Source organism: Copadichromis virginalis, linkage group LG18 (assembly GCF_057382275.1).
Source record: "Copadichromis virginalis isolate Kocher_CV1m ecotype Utaka linkage group LG18, C_Virginalis_male_GT1.1, whole genome shotgun sequence".
NCBI classification, from domain to species: domain Eukaryota; kingdom Metazoa; phylum Chordata; class Actinopteri; order Cichliformes; family Cichlidae; genus Copadichromis; species Copadichromis virginalis.
Genome location: NC_140635.1, coordinates 8,995,056 through 9,008,597, shown reverse-complemented (window position 1 = coordinate 9,008,597; position 13,542 = coordinate 8,995,056). Strand labels below are relative to the sequence as shown.

The 13,542-nt window shown below is 39.0% G+C and overlaps 1 protein-coding gene across 2 annotated transcripts; it reads left to right on the top strand.

Moving 5' to 3' along the window:
- Positions 1–513: 513 nt before the first annotated feature.
- Positions 514–13,248, top strand: LOC146687224 (acyl-coenzyme A thioesterase 1-like). 2 transcript variants are annotated; one of them, XM_085438312.1, is made up of 4 exons: positions 514–919; positions 9,748–10,224; positions 11,036–11,220; positions 11,573–13,248. In XM_085438312.1, the coding sequence occupies exons 1-4, from the start codon at positions 778–780 to the stop codon at positions 12,179–12,181; spliced, it is 1,413 nt and encodes a 470-aa protein (XP_085294438.1). In that variant the 5' UTR covers positions 514–777; the 3' UTR covers positions 12,182–13,248. The 2 variants fall into 2 exon arrangements, with proteins under 2 accessions (XP_085294438.1, XP_085294439.1); XM_085438313.1 differs by having other exon boundaries at positions 516–919; positions 9,763–10,224.
- Positions 13,249–13,542: the final 294 nt, after the last annotated feature.

Genomic DNA, 13,542 nt, shown 5'->3' with positions numbered 1-13,542 from the left:
AACCACTTATCCAATTCACTTAACACTTACCCAATAATTAAGGGGGCTGGAGCCTATCCTGTCCGACATTTAGAGAGAGGCAGGGTACACCCCAGAAAAGCTGCCAGTCAATATTTAATTAGACAAAATAATTCCTGATATTAAAGCACAAAAAGACACAGAATCACATCTACAACCAATTTAGAGCACCATCTATCCCAAACTTCATGTTGCTTCGCTGTGGGAGGAAGATAGAGTACCTGGAGAGCACCTGTTGGAGGTTATTACTAGGTGAAATGAATGTTGGGGAAAGGACATGGCCACTACCAGTAGTCCTGTGGGGGTGGTCTTTTATCTGTGATCTATTATTGAGTGTTTGTTGTGTGATCCTGGACCAGTTCTTGACCTTACCCCCTTTGTCCCAGGGCCTGTTTTATAAAAAAAAAAATATATATATATATAAAAATATTATAACTGACCATAAAACTCAACAAAGCTAGTCACCTCAAAGTAACTTTGGCAAGAAGACGAATTAAACAGGAAGCCGGGAACAAAACCTGACATACTGGTAACTACCTCCAACAAATCCAACATGTTCTATTGAATATGTTACTAAGTAGTAAGGTGGTCATCTCTTAATACCAGAAAAGCTGCAATTTTCAAATCACTATGTGCTTTGATGATTACATAAATGTGGAAATGAGGAACAGTTTCAGACAGATGCAGCATGAGGGGAGGAGTCAAACAAAAACTTAAGGTGTGTTGAAGAAAACCTGCCAGCCATTTAGGTAGCCCTCTATGTATAACACAAAACGTGGAATTTCCCTCATCTCACGATTAACAAATTCCGCATCTTTTCTTAACGTGGTTTCTGGAAAAAGCCCTGGACTCTCCAACAACTTTTTGTTTATTTTCCGGCAAGCTTCTGTTAATGCTTCTTGTAAGTACTTCTAAAATTTTCTTCTATTTCTGGTTCTGCCCTTAAATCCTGATGTTGGATACTGTGTTATAATCTTATTGTAGTCATATTGTAGTCTCATTGTAGTCAATGTGCGATTTCCCAGGCTTTTCAGCATTTATTAAACAAAAGGTTGTTATTACGGCGACCGTGGCTCAGGGGGTTGGGAAGCGTATCTGTGGTGTTGGCCAGAGGGGCCAACACCAGTAGGCGGCCTCGCTTCTGTCAGTCTGCCCCAGGGCAGCTGTGGCTGGCTACAACCGTAGCTTGCCTCCACCAGTGAGAATGCGAGAGTGAATGAATAGTGGCATTGGGTGCCTTGAAAAGCGCTACATAAATCCAATCCATCATTATTATTATTATCTTCAAGCAGTTTCCTTTTTTCTACATAAAAAAACACATACTGAAATTTCTAAGGTACTGTAGACAATGAAAAACATTGAATTTTTTGTTTAACTGTTCAGTTTTAATTTAGTTGTTTTTCTATTACTTAATTACTTTGATGTAGTATGATTGCAGATAAAGCTTTAAAACTTAAGAAAATACAATTAAAAGTCTGAATTTTGTGCACGCATTCACATTTTCCAAAGCCATGCAGTGGAGAGGAAGAGAGAGAGGGGAAGGGGGGTTGGGGGGCTATAATCGGTACCGAGCAGCTCTGCGTTTGTTTGCAGTTCAGGCTCTTATTGTGAAGGGATTAGTGATAACTTCCTGTTTTGATAAGCGCTCGAGTTTGTCGTGGCTCTCTGCACACAGTCTTCTCTGCACACAGTCTTCACTACTGCCACAAGATGGCAGTATAAGCCTCTAAATAAACAGTCGTGCTCTGGCTAGTGCTCCCACACAGAAAGAAACAGAATCACATCTACAACGAATTTAGAGCATCATCTATCCCAACCTGCATGGTGCTGGACTGTGGGAGGAAGACCGAGTGTTGGAGATTACTGTTAAGTGAACAGAGTTTTGGGCAACATTACACTAAAGTCTTGAAAAAATATAATAACTCACCATAAAACTCAACCAAACTAATCACCTCAAAGCAACTTTGGCAGAGCGGAAGAGGAATTTAAACAAGAAATGGGAAGCGGGGAACAAAACCTGACGTACTAGTAACTACCTCAACCTCATTTTTCACCTCTGAGATGGGAGATAACATGCTTGCTACAGTGCAGGGAGTTCATGAAGACTGCAGAACCTTCATCTGCCTGTTTGATTTATTAAGCAGCATTGTTGAAAAGCTCCTTCTCTATCTCTCCTGTTCTTTGTGTTTCTGTATCTGACTGCTCCCTTTCTGTCATTTCAGCTCAGTGGAGCTCACGTCAGCTTCTGGCCTTTGAAAGGCATTATACCTGCACTAAGGGATGTATGTTCTGTGGGAACTTGAGATTGACTTTATGCTTCTGTGTTTATGAGTAAATGATGATTAATTCATTTGTGTATAGCCATTCAAATTTAAACTGCATGCAGATACCAGCAGATACCAGAACTGTAACTGAGATGTTAAAAGTATTTCACAAGTACAAGGTATAAAACATACAGGCTTTAGAGACAAGCAGAATAGGTGATCAGAGAAGTTAAGGCTGGGTTCTGAACACTATCCAATGTCCACTTGACATTAACTTGCTGTTGTTAATGGTGAGCTGTTTGTTGTGGCCCATTGTGGAGCCAAAACAGACAGGAGGCAGGTCATGATGCTCCAAAAGACTTTATCAGGGGTGAAGTTTTCAGGACTCCGTGAAACCTCACTGAATACTAGAGTTAACTCAAAACAACCCATAAAAACTGCTGGGGTTGAATTCTTTGCTGAATAATTGTATTGTTTTGGTGCTATTTAAAGAAGATTTAATCAAACTAAATGGAACTAAATAACATAAGATTTGAAGAGGTTAATCCTACTCTAGTCCAACATTTGTACTTTTGTTTATGTCACATTAAAAAACATTGAATTTGGAAAACATTTCCATTTCTGCAAAATCAGTTACACCTAAAAAATCTCACTGAATTAATTGAAGGTGATTTAAAGGATCTGGAGCAAGCTGGGGTATTTTACCTGGATATTAATACCCCTGGTTTTTGGCCTCTAACAATAACTTTTTGGGATTTTCCCTGTTTTTTTTCCCTCTCACTCACTCTCTCTCAGTCCTTCTGTCCCTTTCATTCTTCTGTGACGCTTCCTTGTGGGTCCACCTGTGGATGGAGTTTCCTTATCCTGTAGTTTCTCTCTCATCATCTAATCGCTTGTGGTATTTAATGAAGGACTGGAGCTGCTGCTCTCCCTTGGATTGTTGTTAACATCATGTTGGTAATTTGTGACGCTGAGAATTCAGTGAATAGTTTAAAAGATCGGCTTATAAAGTTCAAAGTTTCATTGACACAAACAAGCTTTCGGTCAGATTAGCAGCTGATTTCTTTCTTCAAGAAGTCCCCCGTACAGTAACAATTACAAATAATACTGTCTGTTTCAGGTGTTCACCTTTTTCTTCCAACTGATTAAAAAACAGTAAGAACGAGAATGGTTTTGGGCCAAGCTGCTGATCTGGTGAACATTACAAGCCTGCCATGTCTGCACTGTGTATTATTAGGCCATGTTCATGTAGTCTGCACCGTGTAATTATCTTAGCAGGCTGCTGACAAGAGGAGCCAAGATCTCTGTCCCATGTGGTGCAGATGTATTTATTTTTAAGACTGTGTTGTATCTTTAGGACTTTAGTAACAAAGGACAGAGACAAAGACTGTTTTAAAGTCAGTTGAAGAAAACTTGAAAGCCAAAATTCTTCTTAGACTATTCTTACACTTTGCTCAATAATGCATCACATGATATCGGCTCCCCTTTCTTCACTATTTCATGCTGCTAGCTGCAAGCTTCTTTTTATTTATTTAGTCCATCTGGAAGCCATAATGAGATATTATCCAGTGTTTTATTGTGCACTTTAAAAGCACATTTACTGGGTTTACAATAATGAAATCACTCAAATTTTTTGAGAAAGAGCTACAAATTTGAACCTAGAGGAAATGTGTGAAATAATTTGAAAGGTCCACTCTGTTTCTAAACATAATGGTAAATGGTCTGTATTTGTATAGTGCTTTACTTAGTCCCTATGGACCCCAAAGCACTTTACACTACATTCAGTCATCCACCCATTCACATACACATTCACACACTGGTGATGGCAAGCTACATTGTAGCCACAGCTGCCCTGGGGCGCACTGACAGAGGCGAGGCTGCCGGACACAGGCGCCACCGGGCCCTCTGACCACCACCAGTAGGCAACGGGTGAAGTGTCTTCCCAAGGACACAACGACCAAGACTGTCGGAGCCGGGGCTCAAACCGGCAACCTTCCGATTACAAGACGAACTCTTGAGCCACGATCGCACCCTACATTATGTTATTAATAAATCTTATTGATTGTAGCTGTAAGAGGTCAGTAAATAATTTTTATATATATATATATCTGTAGCACATGTCTCATACTATAATTTTTTTATGAAACTGGCAAAACAATCAAAAACCACAATCTGAGAGCTGCCTTGCTCTTGGAGCTTTCACGGGAAACTAAATCCTAGCAATAGTGATTGCGATTTGATTAACTGCAATGACTGGTGTAGAAAATTCCTTAGTTCTTGTACACTTTTTGTGTAGTTCTTGATTTTATCAACACACAAAGGAAAAAGTTGGTCTCCAAAGTCAAACAACTTTTGATTTACGCAAGAGCGCTTTTCTTTAGTCTTTGTCTCATTCCTTGCACAGTGCATCCAAAACAAGCAGAGCCACCATATCATCTCCTTTTAATTCATCTAAAAAGGACACGAGGAAACAGTGATTGTAGAAACATTTATTCAAATCCCTCTGCGGCCCTTGTGTTTGGCAGTGGTCCTCGGGCTCTTGCCAACATGCAGACAGCGAACGTGTTGGCCTGCTTTTGAAAACAGATGATCAAAGATTTCCACGTTTCTGGTAAAAGTATAACAATTACATGTTTATCCCACACATTTTGTGCTTTACATTGTTCCCAGTGAGGCCTGAATAGGCATAGACATCATGTCAGATTCTGTGTTGCAACACTACTGCATGGAAATCTGTATTTTCATAGTTTTTAGGAAAAAAAATACATTTAATGTTTGGTATATGATACCGTACCGTGTATATTTATGTAGATTTAAAAAAAAAAAAGCCCCCTGGCTTAACAGTGCAGTGGTTACACTGCATCAAGAGGGAGCAATAGGTTAACATCATGGGTGTTACTATTTCTGTTTTGAGAGTAATGCCTCCTGCAGGATTTGAAAAACTCTGTAAAACAATAGATAACTAATGAAAAGCTGAGATGTTCTATTAGGAATTTTCTGAGAGGCTTAAATGGGCTTTTTATTGTTAGTGTGTTCAAAACCATTATGAAATCCACTTGACTTTTTTTTTGGTTGCTCAAACAAAAGTAAATGAAGTCATCAAACAAAGGAAAAGAACAAACTAACACTACTCAATCAAAACTTAAAACAATACACATTTAGTGTTGCACTTGCACAAGCTTGAGCAACATCCTAAAGCTTTTTTCTTTTATTTTTGTGCCATAATTGTGGTTTAAGATGGAGTACAATAAAAAAAGCCATCTAAAAGGAGCTTTTAACATCATCTGTACACATGTAGAATTTAAAGACTTGCATATTTGCTTGTGCATATACTGTGCAGCAGTGGTGCTGCACATCATCATTGCAGAGATCAGTCATGATGTGACCCAAATATCTAACTTTAGGCACCACATTTAAAACCTAAAGCTTCCTGAGTGTCAAGCAGAGTGGACCAGTGATTTGTACTGAATATCAAAGCAACAAGGTTCTGAGTCTCAACCCAGTTTGTGTGTGCATGTTCTTTGCCTTTCTGGCTTCTTTGGACAGCCCAAAAACATGCATGCAATTAGGTTAATTAGTCATGCTAAATTGACTGTAGGTGTGAATGTGAGTGTGAATGGATGTGTTGCCCTGTGAGAGATTGGCAACCTGTCCATGGTGGAACCCAGCTTTCCCTATGACAGGTGGCATAGGCTCCCCCCGCCCCCTGTGACCCGGAATTAGGTAAGTGGAAGTAAATGAATGGATAGATTTCCCAAACAGAATGGATGAAAGATTTGTTTCCAATCCTTTGTAGTTAAGCAATCAATACTAAACTCTTTTTAGCGTTGATGTAATAAATAATAAACTTCATTTCATTCATTCATTTTCATTTATTTATTCATTTTCAGGCACAACAAATACCTATATTGAACATAACTTGAATTAAAACATGTTATTTCACTCTATCACTCATACTTAAAAATAACAATGAAAAACAAACAAACAGAAAAACAGCCTGGTGTAAGCAGTGCGTTAGCAAGAGGATGTAGTTATCACCCAATGCTTCCAAGCTTGGTAAGCAAACTATATCAATACAATATATTGGTGTAACAAACTAAATACTTGAACATCACACACTAGAATTGGAGCACAAAGTTCTTGGACTAGCTGATGATTTGCATTTTTAAATAATACAAAACTTACCCAGTTACGTGGCTGAGAGGTCAATTTCGGTGAGGCCCACTAAAACAGTACTGACCTAGTTTCCACGCACCTGTCACTAAATGTGGCTACATCCACTTGCACACAATTTAAATGGGTAAGTTATATAAAATTCCACCCTGCATGAAGCTGTTACAAGTAGAAAATTAGCCATAGATACAAAAAACGGCTTTGGTCCAAGCTGTAAACAAGTGTATTCCTACTGCTGAGAGTTACTCACTTCTTTGGATATAGCCTCAGGTGCCCGTTAAAAGAATGGCAGTTTTTGGCATACTTTTCAGCCTCAGAGCACAAAAATCAGTTTATGTAAAGTTTACATCTACATCAGTATGAATTCAGCTTAAAGCCTTTTCATTTAGCTTGATATAGTGATTGAACTATAACTAGATTCTAGACCCTCACTTTCACCTTGTCAGTACATTTTTGCTGTTGTTATGATTATTTACATACTCCCACCGTCCATCTGTCACATCACAAGTAAAATAAATTAATGGGACATAAAGGCTTTTAGATGATTGTAAGTAACAGATCAGCAGAGTGAAGCTTTATTTCACATTCAGATGTTAGTGCAGAAATGATCATGGATTACAAATTAGTAAAAGTGTTCAAATGTCTGGAGGTTTAGGTTGACCTTTTATGCAGTTTTGTGCTTTTCTTCCATGTCTTATTGCCATAAACTGTAACATTTGGTGGAATGATGTGATAACTTTATCTGCATAAATTCTGTGCAAGAAAAATTGCAAACTACATTCAAATAAAACTGTTTGTGTGGACAAGATAACAAAAATCTGGTGACAGTTAAGAGAGAAAAGCTCAAGGGGAGAGAGAATACAGGGTTTATGTCATATAATGAAGCTGAATAATCAGCTGTTTTGAATTTGTGTTGTTAAATAAATTTGGAAAGGGATAAAAATCCTCAGGGGCAGTAAGATACCAGAATCCTTGCTTTTCACTTATTTTGGCAGCTTTTGTGTTGCGAGTCAGTCACGAGCGTCTCACCTGTACAGTGAGGAGCTTCTCTGGAGTACATCTCCTATAAAAAATTAAACAGGACTTTTCTGAATAAGCAGACAGTGACTTAAGATGAATTTTTAAATGGATTACGAAGTGCGCCCCAGGGTGGCTGTGGCTACGATGTAGTTTGCCATTACCGGTGTGTGAATGTGAATGGGTGGATGACTGGTTGTGTAAAGCGCTTTGGGGTCCTTAGGGACTAGTAAAGCGCTATACAAATACAGGCCATTTACTATTTTAATGGAAACATACATTTCCAGAAAAATGTTGATATATTTTTTTTCTTTGCTAATTTGAAAAATCTCTTGAGTCCTTGAATCTATATACAGCTGTCATGGTCTCGGTGTCTTAAGAGCTCATTTTGTCAAATGATCTATGTTCTCGCTGTGACCCTGGATTACATAAGCAGAAGAAGATGGATGGATTCATGTTGTGTCACATTTCCTGTTTTATTTTGGTAATGGATATGTAATGTGTTTTGTGTTGAGATAACTTCCCCCGTCTCATTATACTGTATCTATATTGTCTTCATGTTGTCTCAGTCTCCCCTTGTTTATTGTTGTGTTGTCCCTCTGTGACATATGCATGGTTTGCATATGCAGGACTCTAAAGATATCCCCATGCCTAGATTAGAAGCTGGTGTTTTACACAGACAGTATGATTAATAATGAACAGAAAACAAAACAAATATCAAAAGTACACATACATAAGAAAAGAAGAAATTAATCCCATGAATTCAAATGTGCTTCAGAATAAAAGAATGAAACAACAGTTGAACTCGTTTTTAACCCTGTAAAGCCTGAACCATGAAATAACTACAAAATGGTTCATCTTTTTGACACAGGTATTTTTTTAACTTTAGACCCATAAAAAAAATTAAATATCAATGTGCATGTATGAGTCTTAATTTAATTAATTTTTTTATTTTTTTTACTTCAGCTGGCATTTTTGTGCAATTTATTGCTTGAAATTTTATTGTGCAATTTCTTCAGATTTCTCAGGGGGAAAATTCACACTAATAATGTGGAAGTCTCAAAAAAGTCATAAAAACTAATGTATTAAATATGATACACTTGGCATTTCAGCATTATGGGAAATATTCATATAAGATACGCTTTAGATCTCTGGAGTAATTTCAGCGATTACTCCAGAGCCAAGAGCCATTAGTGTCATTTGTTTAATCCATACAATTAACCAAAATTCCATAAACTTTAGGGATTTCAGTGTGTCATTAACTTTCAGTCCCCAACAACAACTTCCGTTTTCTCTTAAAAAAAGAAAACCTAGCGGGGCCCACCCAATCTGAAATCCTCCCTCTAATTAAAATACAAAAGAAATGTATATGTTTCCTTGAAAACAAAACAAACATAAACAACTCAGGCTATAATTTGCTATTGTTACCCAATCATATGCATAATGTTAAGGCCAGTGTGTGACCCCGCCTGCCACAGGGATACAAATTTAAATACATGAGCAGAAAATTAAGGTCACAGTAATGAATAATATCACAAACTAACCACCTCGTACTACCAGTTCGAATTCACTTTTTATATAAGTAAATTAACTTGTATGAACATGTAACTACACATACTTCCGAGTAATTCCAAACCGAATTTCTGTTAATACTGTGGTCCACCTGCAGTATCTTTACAGCCCACCAGAGGGCCCCAGCCCACACTTTGGGAATCCCTGCTTTAGAAAATTACTTTGGACACTAGAATGTAGGGAAAAAATGACCTTTCACATCCAGTAACTATGTGAAAGGTCATCAAAATGCACCTGTGAGAGTTTTCTCCAGTGACTGATCAGAGCAGGAAAAATACCCAGTGTATTATTGCTTGTTTCTTTTTCTCTGCATCATTGGCATTAAATTTATGAAGTTTTACTACTGAAAATTTTGATATATCCCAGTAGACAGCTGAATTAAAATTAAATAGGTTGCTGTTTGTAACAAAGCTGAAATGTAATTTTCAGCCTTTAAAATTTCATGTGGTTAAAAAGTTGTGAGATTTAAAAAATGCTGGGACATTAAAAAGTGCCACATTTTGACCTAACACTGTATACTTTCTGGTCTGTAACTCCAGTAATCTACATAGTATGTAGCATTGCGTCCTCAAATATATTGAAGTTAAAAAAAAAAAAGATCTGATTCTGATGGTGTCGAGTGGGAAGCATTCCAAGAATGTTTCTTTTTTATTTTCCTTGCAATGACCCATTTGTCCAAATATTGAACATTCATGGAGTTCAGTCTTTGATCTTTCAGAAAAGATGTCCTCCCAAGTCAGGCTGAGGCTGCTGCCGAGCACCAGGTGTCTGTTTGATGAGCCCGTTCAGCTGAAAGTGGCCGGGCTGCGGTCAAGGCAGGTGGTCACAATCAGAGCCACATCGACCGACGAGAGAGAAGTGGTGTTCAGCTCTTCAGCCACTTACAGGGCAGATGATGGCGGAGAGGTCGACCTGAACCGAGACCCCTCACTCAACGGGAGCTACGTTGGAGTGCAGCCCATGGGTCTGCTGCAGTCACTGAAGGCAGACACTTTGCACAAGTACTTCTTCAAGAACAAAGCTCTGAACCCTCACGTGGTGAAGTTTTCTGTGCATGAGCAGGAGGCGGATGGCAGGATACTGGCAGAAGAGACAAACGAGAGGTTTTTGATGGGAGACGGGGTCAGTCGGGACCCAGTCAAAGAGGGGAACATACGAGGAGTCTTGTTTACACCCCCAGGTACTGTATGTGGTTTTCCACTTAGAAGTATTCACTATCATTACAGTGGGCCCCCTTTTTTTTTTTAACAGGTGGCGAAGGTATATTTTCTGCAAAGGGTACATCACTTTTCTTGATTCAATTTCAATTCAATTTTATTTATATAGCGCCAAATCACAACAACAGTCGCCTCAAAGTATTTATATTGTAAGGCAGACCCTACAATAATACATACAAAGAATAACCCAACAATCAAATGACCCCCTATGAGCAAGAACTTTGGCGACAGTGGGAAGGAAAAACTGCCTTTTAACAGGAAGAAACCTCCCGCAGAACCAGGCTCAGGGAGGGGCGGGGCCATCTGGGGTGAGAGAAGGAAGACAGGATAGAAGACATGTTGTGGAAGAGAGACAGAGATTAATAACAGATGTCTTAAAAGATGTCTCAGTTCCTAAAATGCATCTGGAGGACAGAGGAGGGGGTGGCTTGTCAGATTAGCTGTAATCATATTTGCACAGCTGTATCCTTTGTAGAAGTACTTATTGTACTACTTTGGGAAGTTATTTAAAAGTATCCTTAAATATAAAAAAAATGTGTTTAACACCTCTGAGATCATAAAATACAGCACTAATTGGGCTGTAATGAAACTATATGATGAAACTTACACCAAAATCACGATACATGAGTGAAAAACATTTTAATTCATATTTAAACTGGAAAACATAGATGAAGTGTTGAATATGGATCTTTTATTGTAGGGCTTTAGGTTAAAGTTGCACATTATGCATGATTATAACCTACTTACATGAAACTTTTGTTGTCTGTGTTCTAGGAGAAGGTCCGTTCCCTGCTGTGCTGGATCTGGGCACCTTCATGTCTGAGAAAAGAGCCTGTTTGTTGGCCAACAAAGGGTTTTTGGTCCTCACGATTGCTGTGTTCAGTGACAGACAAAATATGAAAGAGATACATCTGGACCCCTTTAAAGAAGCCGTGGATTTCTTACGCCACCACCCCAAGGTGGGTCCAGTGGGTGACACTTAAGCTAGCAGCGTAACTTTACAAGAACCCATGTAACTGTGTGTTCAGACCGAATGTGAAGCAAATGTTTTTGTTTTTTTTTTGGGGGGGGGAATGATTGCATGCGTAGTCTGTGAAATGCAGTGAACTGGTTAAAAATCAGTCAGGTTTGAAGAATTGCTTGGCAAAAAGTGAGACACTGCTTTAGGGAGTCCTAGTTATGTGTAGTTACGAGTTATGTGCCAGAACACCCATTTTTTTCTTTAAACTGTTCCAGTTTAAATGCCCAGCAGGTCACAACTTTTAATACTTTGGAATTGCCGGTTTCTGAGCTCTGTGTGTTATTTCACAGGCGGGCAGTAAAGGAGTCGGCATAATATCAAGATCAAAGGGAACAGATATCGCGCTCTCTCTTGCTGCATTCGTGCCCGGTGTGGAGGCCTTAGTTTGGATCAATGGCACCAGTGCCAGTGCGGGCATTCCCCTCTACTACAAGAAACAGCAGATCCTCTCACCCTTAATGTTTGACTTCAGCAAGGTGATTACCACCAAGTCTGGAGCAAACCTTATCAAGTATGCTACTGAAGATCCCCTGGAAGAGAAGAACAAAGGAAGCCTCGTCCCCATTGAACGAGCCAAGAGCCAGTTTCTCTTTGTGGCTGCAGAGGATGACCTCAACTGGGACAGCAAGGCCTACATGGACCAGATGGTGGAGAGACTGAAGCGTCGTGGGAAGGAGAACTTTGAGACTGTTTTTTATCCTGGAGCTGGACATTTGCTGGAGCCACCCTATGGACCCTTCTGTTCCTCTTCTTTCAATGGGATGCTTAGCTTCTCAGTGGTGTGGGGAGGGGAGCCCAGGGCCCACGCAGCAGCAGAGATCCACCTGTGGAAGAAGATAGAGGAGTTCTTTAGAACTCACCTGAGTTGTGATGCTGCACAGGCTAAAGCCAATTTATAAACAGGATTTGAAAGATAAAACAAAAAACAACTATTGAATATATTATTTTATTTGCTTGTGAATATTTTCTGTTCTGTCTTTGAATGCATTTCATGTTTGATTTTAATATCAGAATACTTTAATAATTCCTCAGGGAATTATGTGGGTTACAGTTACTCCAGGACAACAGTAAATGGCCTGTATTTGTATAGCGCTTTTCTAGTCCCCAAGGACCCCAAAGCGCTTTATACATCCAGTCATTCGCCCATTCACACACACATTCACACACTGGTGATGGCAAGCTACACTGTAGCCACAGCCACCCTGGGGCGCACTGACAGAGGCAGTAACTTCTTCCTCACCTCATCAAGCTCTTCTGACTGCTGCTGAGCTCCAAAGCTTTTTACCTGCTTGGAATTTGTGTTGACTGAATACATAAATTCATAAATCAAGTTTAATACAATGGCAGCAAAGATTAAAAGAAATATTTGTGTTCAGCTTGTGAGTGACCATCCTACAGCTATCTGGGTGAGGTCACTACCAGAAAACAGCAAGGAAGGAGACCAAAGACGCCACCTGGGAGATATCGCTACAGAATAAATGTTACAATACAAATGCGAACACACAGGAAAAAAAGGTTAAACCATACAAGAGCAACTCCAAGTTAAAGAACTGCATTATTATAGCACATTTCTAAAGTATATTTCACTACCACAGTAGTACAAGGATGAAAATGGCACCACAGAAAACTAGCACATTACTCATCAATGCTGCTCTTTTTTATGATAAATAACAATGTATTTTAAAATACTGATGTATTGAAAAACAAGACAAATTAAGTGTAAAAACCTTTGACTTGTGGTTGTGAAAGTATTTGCACCACTATCAACTACAGCAGACTCCAAATGCGATTTTGTCATCCTTTAATAGGTAGAAAATGGAGAAATTAAAGTAGAAATGACTAAGTCCTACATTTGTGAGTGTTAAACAAATGTATTCCTGCTTCAGCATTTAACTGTAATGACAGATTAACTGCTAACAGACATTATCTGTTTATTAAACTCAAGAATTAAACATAATTGAATTTATGACTGTTTTATAGGTTCACCTTATTTGTTTACCAATCTAATGTCAGTCATCTCAACTCTGTATTGTCTTTGGTTGCTAGACTAACAAGCCAGTCCAAAACACTCTTTTCTGCTTTGGGGCGGGACAAGTGGTAAAGGTTCAGGTGAACCTGTGGGACCTGACACAGAAGCTAAGTCCTAAGAATTAGTGATGGGAATTCCGGCTCTTTTTAGAGAACCGGCTCTTTCAGCTCGGCTCACTAAAAAGAGACGGCTCTTTCGGCTCTTCAGGTTGTTTTGTTGCTTTAATTAATT